The 22,948-nt window shown below is 36.2% G+C and overlaps 1 protein-coding gene across 1 annotated transcript; it reads right to left on the bottom strand.

Moving 5' to 3' along the window:
* Window positions 1-65: 65 nt before the first annotated feature.
* LOC112168225 (DNA polymerase epsilon catalytic subunit A) lies at window positions 66-22,879 on the bottom strand. The gene is made up of 49 exons (XM_024305352.2): window positions 22,576-22,879; window positions 22,121-22,186; window positions 21,971-22,030; window positions 21,793-21,888; window positions 20,606-20,766; window positions 20,323-20,411; window positions 20,013-20,230; window positions 19,327-19,413; window positions 19,069-19,203; window positions 18,276-18,398; window positions 17,400-17,483; window positions 16,069-16,233; window positions 15,753-15,929; window positions 14,686-14,799; window positions 14,319-14,423; window positions 13,834-13,952; window positions 13,580-13,721; window positions 13,411-13,505; window positions 13,067-13,172; window positions 12,789-12,868; window positions 12,517-12,693; window positions 12,195-12,282; window positions 11,981-12,061; window positions 11,759-11,902; window positions 11,344-11,439; window positions 10,965-11,165; window positions 9,792-9,846; window positions 9,556-9,695; window positions 8,992-9,440; window positions 8,160-8,301; window positions 7,861-8,070; window positions 7,690-7,764; window positions 7,195-7,382; window positions 5,798-5,978; window positions 5,624-5,688; window positions 4,981-5,110; window positions 4,787-4,888; window positions 4,615-4,698; window positions 3,928-4,002; window positions 3,697-3,759; window positions 3,351-3,613; window positions 3,148-3,196; window positions 2,874-3,034; window positions 2,719-2,785; window positions 2,205-2,315; window positions 1,874-2,044; window positions 1,557-1,769; window positions 1,353-1,459; window positions 66-685 (listed from the first exon to the last, which is right to left on the bottom strand). Exons 1-49 carry the CDS (start codon window positions 22,738-22,740, stop codon window positions 319-321), a joined length of 6,642 nt encoding a protein of 2,213 aa, XP_024161120.1. The 5' UTR covers window positions 22,741-22,879; the 3' UTR covers window positions 66-318.
* Window positions 22,880-22,948: the final 69 nt, after the last annotated feature.

The raw sequence follows: 22,948 nt of genomic DNA, 5'->3' as shown, positions 1-22,948 counted from the left end.
CTAATTTAAAAAGCAATTTTAGACATTTTATAGGCAATCACAAACAAGCCCATAAACTAACGTGGTTGAGAGATTTAACGAGTGAAGATTGTAATGGAAACCTTTTGTGTTTCATTATTTACAGTTTTACACTATTTACAAAGCTTACACGGCGGAGCCTTGGGGCTGGTCATGTACAAGTAAAGGAATCAACGAGGACAAATTTTTTGGAATTTGACCTCCTCGGAATAATTGCTTTCTAGATTTGACAGCTTTAAAACCTCACTGAATGTGGTCATAAGAACTTTGGCTGCCCATCTAAATGAATTGGAGAGCAGATTAATGTTTCTCAACTTCCAAAATCCACTCAGTGCACTCTTGTAGAAATTGAAATTTCTGATGAATTGCAATTTTCAAGATTAGCTGCATCTTTTCACAAAATTCAGCTGCGTCTTCCTTACAGCTAAAAGAGCCGGCACATCCACATTGTTCTGCTAAATGTGCAGCTTTCACTTGGTTACACCTGAGACACACCAGATCCTGTAGCTGGTAGAGACGCTCTCTCTGCTGTACAATCTGAAGAAGGGTATTCTCCATAAGCTCTCTGTCATAAGGCTGCCCGCATTGGGGCACAGCACAGCGCCACTCCCCAGCTAGTAGAGCTGAATCACGGCAGATGTCTAGGTCTCTACAGTCATTGCAGTAGCTGTCAATCAAGAAAAAAAAGAGAGAGTAATGAGCAGGCAAGTTGAAAATTCAGATAATGGAAACAGATGATGGCTTGCCAGAACACCACGTTTAAAGACATTGAATTAGTGGAGAAACAAACTTAGATCATCCACAAACCTAGATCCCTAATTTTCACCAGATTGCAAACATAAAGATGCACCACTTTGAAGTGTTAAAAAAGAACCAACCCCCAATTAGTGAACCTTGAGAAGATCATCAGTTAAACTCTTGGATTTCTGATTTGAAGGATAAAATGAAATGAGAAGAATAATTCTCTGTCACCCCAAAAAAGTTCTTCCTTTGACCAAATATTTTACACTCTTCACTACTAATGTTTCACTGTCCTAAACAGTGTGTGCATGCGTGCGTGCAATGGAATAAAGGAAGTGGAAATCCACACAATGATGAATAGTTTTTATAGTTCCGAAACAAAACTTATTGGGAAAGAGCCCTTCCGAGGATAAATTAATGAACCTCCATATAATCAGATGCTTTCCTCAGATAATGCCAAGCAATAACATTTTAGTGTTTTACATAGGACATCACATTCTTGCAATTTCTTCATGTCTTTGAAATGTACGAGTCCTATCAGAAAACAATACAAGTGAAATGTTTCTAATGTAACGGGAAATTAACTGTTGTACCTGCAAATGACATTTCGTAAGAACAAGGATGGGCAGGGATCACAAAACTGAGCTTCAGGAGCAGACTCCCTCACATGCATATATTTTAATAGATTACTTCTCATTACCTGTAGAATCAGGGCACAGGGATAAAACGTTAATTAACTGACATGAACAAATATAGAACTACTGTTTTGGTAATCTTCACTTAAAACAAGTAAATACCATAACATCGTGCTCAACACTTTGGTCAATGAGCAAAACACCGCAGACATTCTTAATGAACTCAAGTGCCGCATCTCCTTTGTGGATATTACCAGCAAGTTGTGGCAGCCCAGGAGATGTCCGATAGTCATTCTCGGACTTGTTCAGTTCCTTCATATGAAGTATTGTATCACGAACAATTCCCAGAAGCTTTTCAGTAAAGTACGAGCTGATCTGTAGAGCATAAACCGGAACTATTTAAATAAGATCCAGAACTAACATCAAACAAGAAGCCAGAAAGCTGTACCATATTTTGCAAATATTATCAACATTTATACCTGTCCTTTAAGAAAATCGGTCATGTGAGATTCCAAAGTCTCAGCAGCTGCAACCGTAATTGATTGTGTGCAACTGCTGCCATCCTGTAAAGTCGCTCTAATGGCCGACTGCTTCTGTGCATAATTCCAGGGAATATACAAAAACTGAGAAACAATAAAAATAAAATGGTCCTGCAATAAGATAATTGAAACATTAGAAGTCTAGAACCCTCAAGAGTATCTTCATTCTACAATCTCATGATTTACTGCTTAAAACAACACCTATAGCAGGACTGTAGTAATACGTTCCTTTACCACACAGATGGCGAAGCTTTTATGCTCAGTAACTAACCTGAATTTTCTTGGGTAAGTATTCAGCAATGTTCCAGCTCGATACGATATCCACTTGAGATTCACCATGCATGCTTTCATCAGCTCTAACCGGAATTCCACCATAATTATACTACCATGGAAAAATATAGTGACTCAGATAAAAATAATGATGAAGAAAGGTATGAGAACCACAAAATGGTTGGAACTTTATCAGTTATTACTTGAATCATTAAATGTATTTAATAAAGCTATCCAGGGAACTATGAATAAAGCTAGCTATGGTGAAAGCTGCCAGATAAAGCTCTCTGGTAGCATGCCACAAAACGCGAGGGGTTAAAAATCGGGTGGCGATAGAGAATCAGCAACCCTCAAATGATTGATATTCTTAGATGAATACAAATTCCCTAATACCTATTATTAATGACCAAAAAGCAATAATATGCATAAGCCTATAATTCAAATATGCCTGTTCTAATTATCATTGGTATATAACTTCACAGAGAGAGAGAGAGAGAGAGAGAGAGTTAATCAACCTGATCCATGAAAAGCAAAGAATGCCAGTAGTGCAATGGTTCAAGCTCAATCCACTCAAATAGTTCTCTACAGATGAAAGACATGGAATTACAACAACAAAACTATCAAAATCTCATTTGCAGGAATTTCTGAAGAGCTATCAAATACTACTAACCTTTTCTGGAGAGTTTTAAGCACACTATCACAATAAGCTTTGGCTGCGGATATATCAAATTTTCCTGTGTCTATAATAACCTTATAGAAATTTGCAAATATGATAGTTGCACCCAATTTGCGGAACTCATCCAATAAAATCAAAAGCACCTTTTTCATGACCTAGTGAAATTAGGAACAAAAGAAACCATAAGGCTAGTGGAATTTAATTATTGTACTGCTTAACCATATCTGTCTGTCATGCAGAAAGCGATGTTATGAAACACAGAATTTACCTTGTGAAGTAGGCGTTGAAGTGCTGGATCATGAAGTTTAGACTGGGGGCTGCATCATAAAGGAACTGGTAAGTATATGAGTCAAACCAATGGTCCGTGTAACTAACAGGGAACTGGAAATCATACAGGTCCAAACAAGAAGGTAAATCTGAAGCAATAATCATGAGATAAAACAGGATAAATATGAAACAAGGGCTCGCAACCTGCAAAGCCATCGATACAGATGTTGCAGTAGTGCATCAGCATACACATTTCCAGATGTATGTGCATCTGCAAGACACCGGTGGATCAACTGTTTCAAAACACGGAATGCAGGTGCAGATGATGTAGCTTCATCAAAGGCAGCCTGCATATTAGAGGTATGTGATCCGGAGTTCATGTCTGATTCAAATCCTAGCAAAGCACCTCCTTCCATTTCATTCACTTGGTTGCTTTTCAGAAGAGCATCTACAGCCAGATGATGTATCTACATAAAATCATGACACATTTTTAGTACGTCTGAAATAAAAACAAAAACTGGGAAAGACATGGTTGAAAATGTTTCAGAACCTTTAGCTCCACAGTGACCTTTCTATATGCTCCAGGTTTAGTAATTACAAATGGTTGATGGACCTGTTTCATGTAGGCCAGTAATTACTGAAAAGCATAGTATAACGTATTTGCATCATGAGTAACATTTAAAATCTAAATCTTAGTTGATCAGTAGAGAAAAATCCCAATTTCCTTTTACCACCTAAATGTTGGCACATCCTGACATCCATATGTCAGTTTGAGACTAACCTCATCTGCAAAAAATCCACCTTCTTCGTTAATGCCTCCTAGATCTGGAATACCATCATCAGATATCCAAAGCACCTGTAAGAATCAACATTCAATAAGAGAAGGGTGATGAGTTACAAACCAACTGAACAGTTCAAAGACATTGCATTTTATATCTCAAACCTTTCACTAACAAGTGTTGGGCAACGATTGCAGACAAAACAAACATATGCTACCGGGGAACAATCTATATCAAGCTAACAGGCTTCCTCACATCCAGTCCCCACCACCCCACCTAACAGAAGTGGGCAATGTGGATAGAAGACATCAAATCCAGAAAACCCATTACATACCGGACCCCAAAAGATTACTGTTTGGGAATGGATCAACAATATATCACACTAACTAACAATGTGGATTTCAACCATTTGTGTATATTGGTCATGACTACATTACACTACAGCAACGAACCCCTTACATACTGGATCCTAACATCTTAAGCTGTTTGGGAATGCAAGTTTAATATCTATCAAGCTAACTAACAACAAGGATTTCAACCATTTGTCTTATATTGGTCATGACCACACTACACTACAGCACATAAAAATTGATTAAGCTTCAAATACCTTAAAAAGCTTCAGTCCGACAAAACCATTTATTTCTGAAAACATAAAAAATAATGTGCAAGATATTGGGTCATAGAAAAACCTGCTGGCTATCACGTAATGCTCTTGAAAAGAAGATATCAGCTGTATGCATAAGGGAGTCAACTTCAAAATTGCCCAATGGTACCTGCCCCATAAATTTGACAAATTGTATTATCATTAACAGCTAAAAGTATCAGGAAAACATTGCTGGTATCAAAAGAAACAATTATTACATGTGCATATCTTGAGAGAGAAATTCTATCAATCAACCACTGAGATGATGCAGCACATCGTTGCATGCCAATTTTTGCGGCCACTTGTTGCCACCCAAGGACCTGTATGAAGCAGAAAAATACATTCAATTAGATGCAAAGCAAAGATACAATCACGTGAAGAGTGAACATCTATGAGGTCTTAAAAAAACTACCTGATATTGACTGTCTCGAGCATTACATGGAATGCTCACACATGGAAAATCATCAAGAGCTCGTATACCTGACTTCATTAACTGAACATTTGGGCATTCAATAACAGCAACTGTAGGTCCATGATCATGTCTGTCAGACATAAAAGTCATATAAGTGATTAACCAATGTCCAAACACATAGATGAGCATTACAGTGTAACAACATTTATAACCTACCTAGTCGAACAGCACACTGATAAGGCTCGAAGTGAAAATTTTGAAAATTAACTTTTGAAATAGTTGGTGAAAGATTAATAAACGCTCCCAAAAGGTGATAAACTTAAAATAGACATTCTCTGGAGAATAGAATCATCTCTTAGATCTAAGTAATGAAGTTTGAAATAAAGTTAACAAGTGATTTGTTGAAGAAGTGAGCACGCCCCAAAGGCTACAGACAATACTCCATTAGCAACACAAAGCCATTTCAGGAATATTACTGGGCAACAAGCAGTTACTTTGGGCCAAATCCGAACATTAATCAAGATAGATATATTTCTGTGGAAGCTGTGCTTATGAATCTGATAGAAACTTAGACATGTGGTTCTTAACTTGAAGCTCAAATATGACTTTGCCATTTTAAGGAAGAACCAATGTGTAGTCAAACCTGTGCTCATTAATTGCTTGGTGCAAAATCTTTTCAGCATCCTTTACATATCCAACGTAGTCTACCTAAGATTAGTACAATCACATAAAATAAATTAGAACAAAGATAAGATCCACAAAATGTAGAAGAAACTGTCAGGAAATCCTTCACCCAAAGAAACAGACACTAATTTACCTTGATAATGATTCCATTCCTAGGAGGCAGCTGAAGTGATAATGCCTGGCAAGCGTCGCGGAATTGTTTTTCAAGAAAAGATGGTGACAAATCTTTATTTTGATAAGGATTCACCACCACAACAATTATTGTTCTTGATGCAGGAAAATAAGCAACAAATATTGCGCGCCCTTCAGAGATGCTGACATTAATACCATAACATTATAAGTGCTATATGCTTTCGTGTGAATAGATGAAGTACAAATCATAAATGAGTCTTGAAAAAGAAAAAGAATTATGATTTGAAACAAAAGGTAATAAATCATATTTGCCATGATAGGAAGGAAGAGAGAGAGAGAGAGAGAGAGAGAGAGAGAGAGAGAGAGAGAAGGAAACCAGAAGTGGAATTAAAAAAAAAAAAAAAAAGATGCTGTATCGTGTTGCAATTATAAATGACATCGACTTCTATTACTACAGCATAAGTCCATAACCCTGATGTCACATGAGACATCATCTGTTGATGATATGTGTGACAGCTTTAATAGTAAATGGGCAAAAACTACTTAATGTAATTACTAAATACACATGAAAAACTTTAATTTTCCAGAAACTCCATCGTAGTCTAAGTAATCAAATATTCTAATCCTTTAGAATAATTGGCAATTATTGACCTAAAAGTCGAAAATTTCATACGACATGTTCACTGAAAGTTTCCAAAATCTTGACAACTTCTGCCTCTAAATGTGAAAAAACAGATTTCGGATGTTAATATACCCCTGATTACATATGGAATAAATTTTTGCTAGTACCAGTTCCGTCAGGTATATATGTACAACTATATCAGCCATATGCCTTCAAGTGGATAAAGCCACACACACAAAGCAATGGCTTCATTTTTTGAAAATATATAACGTTCAGAAGGAATTCAAACTTGCAATAAGAATATAAACCTAAAAAGAAATACAACCCTAACTGTGCTTCTAGGTATATGTGTATTGTAAATGGGTAATAACTCGCATCAACCATATGGATGATATCAAATGTAGAGTTAAGAGGAGTAATTAGAGAATTGTGTAAAGAGAGAAACAACTTCATCTATATGGTTGATTCGGGCCCCCATATTCTAAAAAAAAAAAAGTATGTCACAAAAAGAAAAGGAATCAAGCAAGGTCAATCCAAATCTTTTACATGAGAAAAAAACACAAAACAAAAAAATAAACAGAGAAAGAGATGTGAATGATGGCTATAATGCCAATACCAGAACCAACACCCGTCCCTGCCCCAATACGCACACAAGAAAAGTGGAAACCGAAAGATAAACAAAGAAAAGGGATGCTTAAAACTTCTTCCTTGGCCAAAGTTGAAGAGGCAAACAGTGGTTCATTTAATGAAGCTAGGAAAAAAATACAATAAATTACCTGTGATACAAATAAAAGAAAGCAATGGATTGGGCCAGATAAGAGCACTCTGTCGTATTCTTCATGTCCAGTGCACTAACACTCCAGCCACTTTTGGCATCTCCCTGAGCTTTTTTGTCCAATTTACAGACACAACCAATCTGAGTGATTACATTAAACTCCGAAGGCACCTTTGTTTCATATATTCCCTGAACAAAGAATTGAATTTGAATCAAGCTGAAATGTATCAAGTGATATCACTATAAAACCTTGCTATGATACATAACCATGTGTTTCCTTTGATTGCCAACAAGAATAGACTGAGAACTGTAGAAGAGAAATCTTAACAGATGGTTAAATGGCATAACAATATTATACCTTGATTGTACCAAAGAGAAAATTAGAAAGGTTAAGTCATGGACAAAGTAAATAGTGATCACTATCAAGAATCATTTGAATGTGTGAAAAGAAGCGCGGAGGGGTTATTAGTGTGAAGAGCATGTACTGACTACTGACCTCAATATCTGGATCAGCGATAAGAGCCGCAAGCTTTTTTCTCAGTGTCCTAAACCTCTTCTCATCAACTGAAACCTATTGTCAACCGTACATGTTGAACCTTAAGCCTCTCAGACACAAAAAATGGTTATGAATCACATTATTGCTTAAGGAAATTAACACCAGTAGTACCTCAAATAGGTAATAACTATGTCTTCCATGAGGAAGAGTCTTGTTGACATACTTCCCTGGTAATTCTTCTTTCAATTCTTCTTTTATAGGTGATGTAGAATTGATGTAAAAAATTCTTGGAACATTTAGAGGAATCTTAAGCATCATTCCTTCAACAACAAGCCACGCCAAAATTTGGCCACTCTCAGAACTCGGAACTAGTTGTAATATCTGAATCATAAAGTCAAAGTCAAGAAATCATTGAGTAATTACTCTAGACTTTCCAGAAAAATGCATAATCTGAAGGAGCAAGACCTTACCTGCCAATGACAGCGAGTTAGGGCATCTTCATGACTCCTAAAATATGAATTCACACCTATTTTCCCCTGAGCCCCTTTGAGATTTCTCCCACCACCAAGCATCTTGTCATTAGCATTATGAGCAGACCTTGCATTATTCAATCTGTACAATGGGATGGCAATGCCAAAGAATTAGTTAATCAACTCCATATAACTGATCCAAGGTTACGTGAGAGCAATCTACACACAAAAAAATAAAATAAAATAAACATAAGCTAGCGGGGGTGTTTTCAATTGGGAGATCTGCATGCAGTTGGGAAGATGTTTGAAGTTACTTTTAAAAGGAAATCAAGATTGAATTCATAGTTTCTGTCTGTCCATGGATTTTGAGTGGCTATAGCCCGAGTTGCAAATGCGTCCTCTTGATTGAGAAACCAAAAACTGTCCAAGCATCCCCACATCGAGAAAAGATTATAGGGACTCCAAATTCTCTAAGTGACCTCCATTTCAAGAAAACCAATATTACCCTACCCCCCCCCCCCCCCCCCCCCCCCCCAAAAAAAAAAAAAAAAAAAGGAAAACAAAACTCCATGACACAACCCCCATATGACAGAGTTCTGCCCCTCCCCGAAGCAGTCTCTCAGCCTCACACCAGCACTGGCAACTTGCCCTGAGCTTGGCAGCTCCACTGCATCACCACTCCACCCAATTATGAATTTAAGTAAAGCAGTATTTGGTGGACAGCCCTGAAAACTACATATGCTTTTGATGGCTGCCCACTGGAATAGATGCCATTGTTCAGTGTCAATCTGCACTTGAGAGTTCTTTAGTTATGATGAAGAGAAGAAAGTACCGTTGTTTCTTCCTCTTGTCAAGAGTATCTTTCCACTTTCTTTTCTTTATTGCAAGCCATCCTTGATAATCTACATTTTTGTCAATTTCTTCCTGAGTGACAGCAGTTTGCTCTTGATGAGCATTTTCTATATGATTAGTTTGTTGTTGCTCTGGACCTCCTTTACCGTTTGCCTTGACTGAATTTTTCTGGTTATTAACTTCATAACAGTGAACAATTGGTCTCGGTCTACTTATGGAACTGCTTTTGCATTTGAAGTCTTCCAAATCTTCAACAATATCTTCATCTACCACATGATTAGAGCCAATAGCATCATCGTTTTGCACCAGATGATCCCCATTCGACCTGAACATATCAACCAATTTGCGTTGTCGAAATTTATCTTCCTTCTCACGAACCTTCTTATGTAGCCAATCAGGATGGACTACCCTAGGGACAGGATTTGCAACCTGAAGAAAATTCAACTGATTTCAAGTACAGCTAAAGAGAATTTGAAAATGTTGTGTATAGAATAGAGAGAGAGAGAGAGAGAGACGACAGAGGAAGAATAACAAGCAATAGAACCTTTTGCATTGCAGCGGGAATTGTGACGATTTTCTGAATTGCTGAACCTAGACGTTGTTTGTAATAGGACCAATCTATAATGGATCTGATGTCAACATCAGAGACCTTGCACCACTTCCGTACATAAAACTTCATAATTTCTGATAAAGTTGAAATGCAATTGTTTTTCAGCTTAAAAATATATATATATATATAAGAAAAAGCAATAAAAGAAAGAAATAACAGCAGAAGTTTACCAGCATCTGTTTCGAATATTGCAACTGGAACAGCACGCTCACTGACAGGTGTTCCCTATTCATTATCCAAAAAAAAGGATCAGATTTGCATGATCCTGAGTTGAGAGGAAATTCAAAAACCACTAGACTGGTTATACTAGTTTCCTTTTTAAGTTACTAGAGTGATCCTGTCTAAGACAACACAGCAAGACCATTACAGCACAGAAAACCAAATTGCAAAGAAGAGTCGCAGCTTGTAATGATGGATAGAGTAACAAAAACTTAAGGTCAGATTCATTACAAAAATAAATGGACAAGCACTTCGTCTGAGCAGAACCAACTACCAACCGAATCAAGATTCTATTACAATCCATTCAAAACACTCACTCATAGGGAATTGAATATCTAATTTTGACCCAGTTATGTTTACCTCCTGGATCGTCCAACTTGTGACTCATATTTTCTTTTATTTGTTTCCACAATTAAAGAGCCAAAGTCAAAACTGCATGTGGCTAAAAGGTAATAGCTTTCTTCTAGCCCCAACGCCCAAAAATCCCCAGCCAAGTAAAAAGATAGTGTACTGGCCAAACCCATACAGTAAATAAGAAATGCTTGACATGCTCCAAATTTTGTAAGTAGGAGTAACGCAAAAATATTGAGATCAACGTTCTTGCCCACATGTTAGAACGAAATGCACCAATAGGAGATAATGAAGCAAAATGCAATCACTAATTTCTCATCGAACCACCATTCCGCCAACCAGACAAAGTTTCAGCTTTAGTAGGTTCATCAGTCTTCCAAATCATCTTTTTCTATGGTTTTAGAAAACAGGGAAACTTCAACCATCTAGACATAGTGGAAAAAGGATTTAAACGAAAAGGCCATAGACCGCTACATAGTCCAGAGTTCTGTTGGAAGGATGAGATGTTAACTCAAGATGATAAACATGAAAACTATACAATATCCTTACCACTTATATTCCTTCTAAACATTAACATCTCAGAAATAACCGAAGAAACTGTAAGGAAGTTAGGGACGAAATGACGATGTTGTGATTCAACTGTTCTCTCTTTTTCTTTATTCTTCTCTTTCCAGTTGATTTTGGCTTTAATCACTACTTTAACCAAAACAGTACCCCAATGCATTACTAGTTACTCTAAATTTCATGACAATGATAATCCAGAACATATGTACCTTTGGTTCACATGCAACTATATACTGGCAACGTAGTCCTTTATCTTTGACCATTGTATCACCAAGAAAATCAGCAAGACGCCTTGCAGTGGTTACTGCACATGACTTTTGGCTTCCATATTCCGCCAAAGACTTGCTCATGGTGCTTGATTCTGATATATAATCAAGCAACTCACTGTCTGCTATATCCTTTCCTTGATTCTGAAAGAAGGGGGAAGTGAAAACAAAGAAACTTTAGAAGAACCTCCGTTTCAATCTTGATTTGACTGCTCAACAAATAATAGTACACGATGAAACATAAGAGTCCCTCAAGGAACATAGTGGGCATTGTTTTAGAGAAAGCAATTTTGATACTTAAAGCCAGGAACCTGTCACATACATCAAGAAGATCAAGCCAGCGGTTGGCAACAGAAGCAACTGCTGAATAGCATTCCTCTAATGTAGAACCGTGAAGGAACTTATCAAAAAGTTCAGCCTGCAGAAAAGGGTCCCCAACACATTATAAGACAAATATTTTCTTGATTTTACAAAAAAAAAAAAAAAAAAAAAAAAACGTAAATAATACTGATAAGCGTAAGCACATGAGGCATCAACTTCCTGTGTTGTTATTTAATTTTCCACTCCACAAATGCAACAACCACTAAGGAGTCAGTCTGAAATAACTAAGAAATTGAGGTTCTACTGTATGGCTCAGTTCAAGACTTCTCTAATCTCTGTATAACAGAGTCATTTTCTTTGTTCTTTTTTTTATTTTTCACTGTTGATTGTCTACTATCACAAGTAAAAAAAGATACCTGGAAAACTTTGATGAGCTTCAGCTCACCTCTACGTTTGATCTCAAAACCTTTAAGTTCAGCAAGGGTCCCATCATCATTAAAGACAGCATAGCGCTTCTTAATTAGAATTCCTTCTTCCTTAGAAGCAGGAATAATCATTGCCTGCATGAAACACTAGGTTAGTATGAAATTACATTAAAAAGAGTTGAAATTAAATAAAAAGATACTAGTCTTCCTTACCTTGTATGGTCCATCCACTTCAAATTCAATTGAACATTCACTATGAGTTGCATAAGTTTTCTCGATCGGATCTGTAAGAGTCTGATAAATATGGTGGTAAGAACTTGAACTGATCATTGTACAACTAAATCAAATTGTAATATACAAAGAACTCTGTCATTGCAGTTCACAAGGCATAGGAAATAAAAATATTAGAAAAATATTTCGAACTGACCTGGTATTGATCGTTTGTATTGTTTCTCGCCACATCAACATTAAGCATGACGCATGGATATGAGATAGTTAGCTTCTTCCTCAAGTCTCTGTTTAAGCATAACAGATGGATATGAGATAGTGAGATAATCAATCCAGATATTTTACAAACTAGAATGGAAACTAGCATCCCCTACAGAACGAATCATATTGCACAGACAATTGTTGTCTACGTAAACATCAAATGTTCAAACAAAAGAAAACAATAACGCCAAGGTAGCTGTCACTGTTGTATACTGTATCTATACCATAAACAATGTAAAATATTAAAAGAAAAATCTTACTTTGTTTTGAAAGTAAAGTTCTCTGGAAAAGATCCAGGAAGCACACACCAGATACCATCTGTATCTAACTCAAGAGGCTTTCCAATTTTTTCAACTAGCAGCCGAGCATTCTGAATAATTTTAGCTCCAGTATATGTAACTACTCCAGCCATTTCCATTGAATACCATCTTGCACCCCTAGATTAACATGCAAAAGCAGACTAAAATGTAACAGAGCATCAAAGCCATATTAACAACAAAATCAATAACTGTGCGATTTCAATTGAACTCACTTGCGCATGACGTATCCATAAAAGGAGTTAAGTATACACTTATGTGCAAGTTGTAGGGAATCATAAAGCACCACCATATTCTGAAAAACCAATAAGCATACTCATCACCACTAGTAGACTAACGTGAGAACAGTAAGACAAGTAAATTTCAAAATGTTCAACACTTCACTAAATGAAAAGATTAACACAATAAAACAAAAAACTCTTTTTTTTTGGGGGAGGGGGGGGGGGGGGGGGGGGCGCAAGGGAGAGGGGAGAGAGAGAGAGGGACTACATACTTGTGCTTCCTGGATTTTTATAGAATTTTTACTAGCCTTTGCTTCAGACAACTTGCCCTTCCAAACCTTATTAAGCCCTTTATACTCGTACCTTCTATCTCGAAAGCTTGAAGTAGATGAAGAAAACATATGGATCAGAAAAAAGAGAATAAAAGGCATAAGCTGGTACTCGACAGAAGACATTTATGATACAAAATTTATATTAGTTGATTTTACATGTCTGTGAGCCTTTTCCTTCTTGGTTCTTAGTTTGCATATAAGCTAGCCTTCTTAAAAAAAACAACGGATTCCTTTTTAATATGCAGATGAGAAAAATTCCAATAACAAAAATCTAAACAGCTCACCTGCGAACTGTGTCAATATAGAATGAATTTTCCCTCATGCAAATCTCTGCTTCCCGAAGTTCAGTGACTGGCTTGTCTACTACACGTTTATATGCCTATCAAAGAGACTGAGAATTAGTTTAGGTATTACTTAAGAAAACACTTTAAACAACGTCTTTAAAAAATATACCTTCTGACAGTATTTCTTTAGACGTTCTTTGAGCCTTGTTTGTTGTTCCATTTTAGGCAAGTCAAGAAAAGACCTTGACTGCTTGGAAGTGGCACCGTCAACAGACTCAGACTCAATTTGCTTCTTCAAATGATAATAGTCGCTGAAGTTGTTGAACGAGATATTCATACATGGACAATGATTAGACCGCTGACATTAAACCTGGAGAAAGTATACAAAGATTGGGAAAGAAGAAAAGCAAAATTAACTGGTACCTTCTTTTTGCCATGAATATTTCTCCACGCCAAACCCATTCCAGCTTTCGTAGACATGTCTTCCCTGGACGGTTGAAATCACAAGCAGTGCAGACCTCATCTGTAACAATTGATGTGGGCTGGAAATAAACAGCAGTTATTACAATATATATTATGGAATCTTCAAACAACCAGAATAGAGAAAGCAAAAATCTGAGAATGCAAATGAGTATATTCATGCCGACCGTATCAGAATGATCATCAGTTCATCACAGCTGGACTGTAGCAAAACTATGGAATTTTCTATGAAGTTTAATTGTTCGACATGATACTAAAAGAAACAAGATCACTAGAAGAAATATTAACTAACTAGAACAACTCTTTTTAAATGAAACTTTGTTACAACATACAAGGCAAATTTCAATTTAAGCTCAGAGAAAATTGAAATACATGAATCATATGCAGCTGTCATCTGCACAAATGAGAGTACTTATTAACCAGCACACCTGAAGCCTGTTTGTTAAAATAATGTTGGGATACATTGCAGCTACATCCAGGTGATAAATAAGTGGGCATTCTTCTCGTATTGGTTCATCTCGCAACCTCACAAGCTGCAATTGAAGAAAGGGAGTCATTAAAGAGAAAAAGTACATACTGTGAAGAAGAAATGAGATAACTTTACTACTCATAACAATAAAATAGAAAGCTTTTAAGCCAACACAATAGGAGGGGTTTCAACTTCAAACAGACAACTTTTGGGACTAGATAAATCAAATAAATGAAAGTAAAAAGGAAATATACTTGGACATGTATGGGACTACCAGCTTATAAAATAAATACAACATAGGCGTGAATGAAAAAAATGATCAGCACCTTTTCCAGAATAGAACCCTTCACTTCATCATAATTGGACACAGAATCCAAGTCCATCTTTCCCTCTACTCTGATAGCATATTGAAGATCTCGATCAAGGTTGTTGATCAATTGCTGGAAATCCAAATTCCAGAATCTCAAATTATATTTGGCAACTCCAGTTGAGTACATTAATTAGGTCCGGAGGGGACAAAATAATATGACTATCAGAGATATAACAAACAGCAATTAATCAAATTCAAGAAACTTATCCTACAGATACATACAGAAGCAAAATAGTCTCAAAACCTGATATATTTTGAGCAATAGTTAAGATTCAATCCATTATACACCGAATAATTCCCAAATTAAGGCTTTTATGAGAAGAAACAAATGCTTTATTGCTTAACTAGATTGCACCATGCCTCCGTTGACAAATTATCTTGTGTAGTAAATGATGCTTTTGATCAAATAAAAAATTCATATACAACTTACTAAATTTTCACAGTAAAAATTGAATCTTATGGATCCAACTACTAACTTACACTACTGAGGGGGGAAATGGATTAAATTTACATGTAATAACTATATTTGTAGATATGAACAACCTGTTTCCTGGAGCGAAAAAAAAAAAAAAAAAAAAAACCGGTTCTAGAAAAGAAATGTATTTGATCTCTGTCATGTGTAGAATATCCAGTACGACATCATTTCTGACCAGCTTTTCTGTAATGGGTATTGGGGTTTTTCCTGATGGTGTATTATCTTTCAGACAAATTGAGTACAAAGTCTCTACATGTCAATATGGCTATGGATGTCATATAGAGTACAAACATTAAAATTATTAACTTCTGCTCGTGGAATTCATGGACCATATAGATATATATATATATATATATATATATATATATGTGTGTGTGTGTGTGTGTGTGTGTGTGTGTGTGTGTGTGTGGTTACTCTTTGTAAAGAAGTGATGGCAGACAAACCAGAGTCCAGTATCACTGAAAGATTCAGAGAGATGGTAAACCAATAATGAAAAAATGTACATGGTATAAAGAAGCATTAATACGAAGAATGGTTTTTAGACATACCTCATAAGCAGCTGGATCAAGCCTAAAATTAGTTGGAAGATCAGATCTGAAAACACCACTTTCAAGGCATTCCACATGGCCACCTATGTAAGTCTCACTTTCCAAAAGGTGGTTTTTATAGAACTTTTCCGGGTCAGATTGGTGCTTGTTAGGACAGATGACATTTGCCTTGTATGCCTGTATAAAATGAATAATTAATTGTGGAATTAGAGAGAATCATTATCTCAAAATGAAACTCATTTTTGGGTAGAGTCATGGAAGTGTTTGCTTGAAAAGGTGCAAAGAAACATCAGCAGATAAGTGCAAAACAACCTACCTGGACCATTAAAAGCATTTCACAAAGGGTTCCACTACCCTTACGCAAAACCTCATCCGGAGACATTGGAATAATAGTTGCAAGAGAGAAGATAAATGGATGAACATAGGTCATGTACAAGTAATAGGTTGCAACAGCATCAGAAACAGAATAGGATGCCATCCTCTGTAATCACATATTCAACCAAATAGAAAAAATTATCAGAATGTTCGTGCAAAATAACAGTACAAAAGCAAACAGATCCTCAGTTGAGAATATATGCAGATGCCCACCAACATGCACTGGATGGGAAAGATGCATAGGAATCAAAAAGTAAAATGTGTTAAATTAAAAAGGAATAACTCTAGCTGGTTCTATGTATGCCGCCATGGTACATATCTGTTGTCAAGCTTCATGGAATTTCATAATATAACACCCAGAACCTAAGATGAATTCCATACAGATAAAGACAATGTAAATTTGATTCAACAAGAAGGTGATGGTGTTGATGGTCATAGATAATCAAGTTACATAGGTAGTCCTAAGGTTTAGTATTGACGTTAAACAGTTCAGCGTTCAATTTACCGGTTAGTATTGAATTTATACAACCCGCACTCAGATATTTGCAATTCAATCTATTAATGTAAGTGGCCACAGCTGGTTTATACATCTTCTACTCAATTCTGCATAGAATAGATTAAGCATGGTTCACATGTTAATCTCAATCAAGTTAGGGCTAGTTTGGGATTGCTGTGACTTTTATAAAAAATCTGTTGCTGCTATGTTGTGAGAATAATCAGCTGTGAATTAAAACAGTTTCGTGCTTGGTAAACAATACTTTTAAAAGTGCTGTCAGTACATAAAACAACTTCATAATATGTTTTGATCCACAGCAGCTTCTAAAAGTAACCTTTGGGTTGCTTCTAAAATCTGCTGCGAGTGACCTATAATTTTCAATTAAAGCTGCTTTTTATTTATTTACCAAACACAATAAAATCTAAAATTTTGAACAAAAGCTGATTTTTTTAAAAGCAAAGCAATCCCAAACGGGGCCTTTGTCTCTCTTGTATGTCAACTGAAGGGACAAAATCTACAAAGAGACAATGGAGAAGAATGTTGAAAGGAAATCAATGGACTTGTCACCTCATAAATTCTTAATCACAGAAATCCTCTTTCACCCTCATAGAGAACACATGCATGCAAGTTCTAGTCAACAAATTCTATAGTAGTTCATGTGGTCTTCAGTGCATATATCAAATTATCATTACCGATTATCAACATTTTCAATCTCAAATACACCATGCAGAAGAGAATCTTGCATACAACAGAATTATTATTTTCATCATTCACACCTGAGGTTCTTCTTTCGCAAAGCGAACCATATCCTCAGGATTCACCTCTATTGGATCATAACCCAACTTTGCCTTTGTAACAGCCTGAAATAAGATTATAAAATATTGATGATTCAATTTTACATGGAAACAAAGTGAACACAATTACTTTTCATCTGATAAAAACATGTATTAGCATAGTTATTATATTAATGTGCTAGATCATTCCAGACTTCGCAATCCTATAATATCCTGCTTATGTAGATATCGTATAAATATGTTGCTTAGGTGAATGAAGACAGATTATAAAACCCTAAACCGATAAGTTTCTAACACCCCTCACATATTTCTCTCTTCAATCTAGCATGTTGTTAGAGAGATTGATTCAACTACAAGCATAACTAAATGTGAAATTGTGAACCCACACACCCTGTACACCGTGATTTTTGTATTTCGGTATTTGAAGCATTCAAATAAATGTTTTCTGGTTCTTGTTTTCAGGGTGTGGATTCCTTATCCACCCTTGTACATATTACCTTGTTAAAACAAAAAAAATTTATCCCTGAAGTTCACTGTCTTTCCTCATATATCTGTCATTATACTAGTAGATAAAAGATTTGAGTAGGCCGTAATGGCAAAAGATAAACTTGTTAGCAAACCCCATTACAGGAGAGCTTTTAAGGGACTTCAGCAAAAGCAGTCACCAAAGAACTTGAAAAATTACTACACAATCATGAATCAACTGCTCCAGCTATTGTGAAGCAGCAATTAAAAAAAAAAAATGAACATGTTGACCATGAGAAACTGTAGGCAAGAAAATGAATTTATAAAAGAGCAACAGAAAACACCACTTAAACTAGCTGGAGGGAAAAATAAACTCGAATTGGAAAATCTTACCTTAAGGCCCTGGCTCCCTTGGGGCAGATAACTATCACGTTTGACCCAAGCAAAGCAATCAAGATGACAAGCAAATTTAGCTCTACATTCCCCCTGATTCTTGTCACATAAAAATCCAACCTCCTACAGCGAGAGAGAAGGGGAAGGTAAGAGAAGAGCAGTACTTAATGGAAAACTGATAGAAGAATATCTCTGAGAACATGCAGACGCAACATAAGATTATGTGCGGCAGTTTAGAAAGATAACAGCAATGTCCCACAAGCCCATTGTGTTGCACAGAAAATTTAATGGGTAAGAACCAAGTTTCTTAGATATTCTGTATAAACAAAACCTAAGCTAATGTAAATTGAGTGATGACTCCATTATTTATATTGTAATTTATTATGTGATGTGAAATTGTGGATGCAGAAAGATAAATAACATTATTACACAGAGGTTTTAATACAATGCACATGATCATGGTTAAAAGCAATGAGCAGAAAGCTTCATATACAGTTTAGACACATACATTGATAAAAATACTTAATCAGTCTCACAGCCTGGTTCATAAGTTTTCTGATTGGTTAACAATTTAACATAGCCAACCCTAGATCAATGGCTAGAGTGTAATTTACTATAATATTCAGATCCTATTGTGTTAATGAACATTCATGAACACATGACATCATATGATACATGGAATTAGATTATAAGCAGCTTCGGGAAGCCCTCAAGATTATAGCATTTAAGTTCTAGTCTTGCTGGTAGTTATGAAAAAATTACAAGCTAAAGTCTAGGCTCATGTTGCTCATACATCATTCATTTTGAACCCATGATGTGCAGCTCTCGTTTCCAGGAAAGGCCAATCGAAAAAATCACCATTGTATGTGACATAGATTCCAGGCTTCACCTCCCGCATATGGGCAAACCACTGTCTTAGAAGCTCTCTCTGCAATAATGACAATATCACTTGCAAAGTTGACAAGTTTTACCATTCTAATAGACCTCCATAACTAAACTAATTAAAGTATCTGTTTCTGGGGTTGGGCAGGGAGGTCTATGGTATTGTTACCTCATTTTCCACATTTGTCACCTTGAAATGCCCTACAAATTCTTCTTTTGGAGTGTACTCCAAATACTCTATATCAGCTCCAACACACTGAAGATAACAAAAACATTAAGCCTGTCAATGCATAATATTAAATTTTCCTTACTGATAGGAGATGTAAAACCATTCAAATTTTCCTTACTGACAGGAACTGTAAAACCATTCTAATTTCTAACTTAATAAGATAATTAAACTAGCAGTAATTAATGATGCCTACCTTAACTAGATGCTCACCCAAAAAAAAAAAATTAAAAATAAAAACAAAACAACAACAAAAGAAAACCATGAACACCAAAAAGAGAAAAGAAAAAAAAGAAAAGAGGAGCTATAAAAACATGACAATAAAGTAGAAGATCTGAAAGATAAGACCTTCTTGGCATCTTACTTAACGGAAACCTTATCATGTTCTTTCACGTCCTTCCTAAATGAGAACATAAACCGTATATGCAATAAAGATCAAGTTAATGACCCAAAAAATGCCCAAAAGACAGAAAAAACAATAACAAAAAACTGGAGCATTTAAAATAACTAAATGGATCAGCTGCAAGTTTTACTAACAAACGCTCTCTTATTTGGCCACAGGAACAAAAATCAAATGCCTAATAAAAACAAGACAGATATATTCAAGAAAAACAAGGGGCGAATCTGACCTCTCTATTAATAATCAGGTACCCTTGTCCGTCAACCATGTATGAAATCATCATTATTAAATCATATTCAGCATCTGGAAATTTTAAGGGCAGCTTAGTTGTCTCAATATCAAATGCACAAACATGAACTTCAGCATGCTGCAGAAGATCTGTCCTCCTCTCAAGCATAACACCCGCACTGGATACACTAACATTGTACCACTGGCCACATCGCACATCTGAGTAACAAGAAATTGTGTAAGGGGATGAACTTCAACTGCTGGGAATACAAAAAGCCTCTAGGGAGTACCGGGATGTAATGATAAATTACCATTGTCAATAGCGAAGCGAACATGGTAGGGAACATCGTATTCACGAAGATCAACAATACAATCTAGGAAATCTTGAGGCCTTTGTTCCCTACAAATCAATCACCAAAAGAGAATCAGGAAAAACAACTACGAGTTACAAGTTCAATGCAACACAAAGCCAAGAGATACAAACAGAAAACACAAAGAACTTTTTAACAAAATGAACTTTCTACTCCACTTTTGAGGCCAAACAATGGAGCTCAACATCCAAGAGAAACAAGAATCAAGACAAAGAAAGCTTACCGTTTCCCTAGCAGTATTGACTCATAAGCTTCAGCAGCATCAAATTTTGTGTGGTTTCTTTCGACGACTTGCAATAGGTCACTCTTGACATTCATTAATTGTTGAACAGTATCAAATGATAACTTCAAATAGGACTTGTGTAGGCCAGACAAATGGTTTTTCTGTCCACAAGTAAATAACTATGCATCAGAATCTTTATAATATCAGTAAATAGAAATGCATACATTGGGAGAAATATGTAATCAAATGAATAATTAACTGAAGAATCATAATGATTATAATATCAGCAAATATAGGAGAAATGAATAACCAATCTATGTAAACCTACTGCATTTATTAATGATCTTAAACAACATGGTTATTGGAAATAAGAATTATAAGTCCTATTCCCTTTTCACTGTACTCTCACAATATATCTTAATCTCTAACAGGTGTATGAATTAAAATAAAGCAGCAGAGAACATATGTGATGGTGATGAAATCCTTTGTTGCAGTACCGTTTTCCCATATAGTAGGCATTTCAGTTCTGCAGGTTAGTTATCATAAGTACACTAATGCTTGAGGACCATGAAGGCCCAATAGTACACTAATGCTAGAGGGCCACCTACTGCTCTGTTGTCCCCTTGCATTTTCTTTAATGAAAAAAAAAAAATTAAAGTCCAGTCATGCCCAATGCTTGAGGCAAATCTAACAATATCTAGGACATGGCAACTTCATCCTCAAGTGAAGTTCCTAGAAAATGGGCCACCTGTGCATATCAAGTAGAGGCACACTCCCGTCATCCTCAACTTGAGATCAAAACCAAAAATTGGACCTTAAATAGTAATAAGAAAGATGTGTAGTAATGAATAATTAGCCAAGAGCATGCATCATAAGATATAAAAAAAATTTAATTGAGAAAAATGGGCCAACAATCTATATCAAGCTAATAAACCCATCATAAGAAATAAAAAAATAAAAAATTGAAAAGAAAATAGAGAAACTTCTCATGGACAGAATATTGCTATACTAGACATGTTTGACTAAGTAACTAAGAAAGTGATTCGCAGTTGTCAAATCTGAAGAAAGCATGTCTTGAGGCTCAAGAAGGCATTGATTAAATATAAGTACATAACTCAGTACTGTCAACATTTTCAAATGAAATAAGGTATAACCCTATTAAGCTGGTGATATAGGAAGTCGCTTACAAGATCAAGATCTTCTTTCGCCACTATTTCGATATCAGCAATACGACTTTCATAGCGCCGTCTCAAATATGCTTCAACATCCATTTCCATTTTTTCCTATAATAAATTAATTTTGTAAAACCAATGCTGCAGACAGAAAATTTTGCAGAAGTAGCATACAAAAAGATTTGATAGGCACCTTTGTGGCTGCATAGAAATAAGGGCGAAACTTATATTTTGACTTGAAAGCAGAGCCATCCTGCAAGTAAACTAATTATAACAACTGCCGAAACAATTATTGACCATAAAACAAAGCTAATTGTGTTAAACATGTTTCAGAGTATTTAACCTGTGTAACGAAATACAGATCGACGCAGCTATAAACTTTATGGGTGTCTTGATCTTCACAGGATGACTGCAACGTAAACAGTCATAATCAACAAATGCCAACACTTACTTGTAATCAAATAAACCGCCATGTGTAACATTAATACTAAAACTGAGTAACAGAAACAAATTCCAATTTTTTCACAGCACATTGTCTTTGCTTCACTGCAGGTGAATAGTACACCAGTTCAGCATGTAGCACACACCAAATCAAACCAAGTATCAAATCCCACTCTATTCGATATCAACACGAAAAACTGTTCTAACTAAAAAAAAAAGGGAAATTCCTACAAAAACCTCTTCGAAACGCGAATTACAAATTCGAATCCCAAATTATCAATTTCTTCCGAGTAACCAAAAGTACCAGAAGCTATAGAAACAGCAGAAATGGAAGAGCAATTGGGGCAATCGAGTTACCGTTGCGAAAGTGAGTAACCAGCCGAGCCTAGTTTCACCTTCGGAGAATAGATCGAATCCGAGCTTTGACTCGAGGTCTTCGTCGGCGGTGCGCGTGAGCTTCTGCTGCTTCTTGGAGCTCCACGCGTCTCTCCGGTCCCGTTTCCGGCTCTCGTAGCCGCTCATGGCTTAGGGTTTTCACTACAAATTATCTCTATCTCTGCGAATTTGGGTTCGCGATCTGAAAGCGGCACTGTGCTCAGGTCTGGACCTAATAATAAGCGAGGGATAAAACCCATTTTCCCGCGCTCCTGTATCAGAAATGACCCACGTAGTTTACCAAAACTACAAATCGTGCCACTCCTTTTTATTTCTTTTACTTTTCACTATTCAC

Source organism: Rosa chinensis, chromosome 5 (assembly GCF_002994745.2).
Source record: "Rosa chinensis cultivar Old Blush chromosome 5, RchiOBHm-V2, whole genome shotgun sequence".
NCBI classification, from domain to species: domain Eukaryota; kingdom Viridiplantae; phylum Streptophyta; class Magnoliopsida; order Rosales; family Rosaceae; genus Rosa; species Rosa chinensis.
The sequence above is the reverse complement of the archived record's forward strand: the minus strand, read 5'-3'. Positions and strand labels throughout refer to the sequence as shown.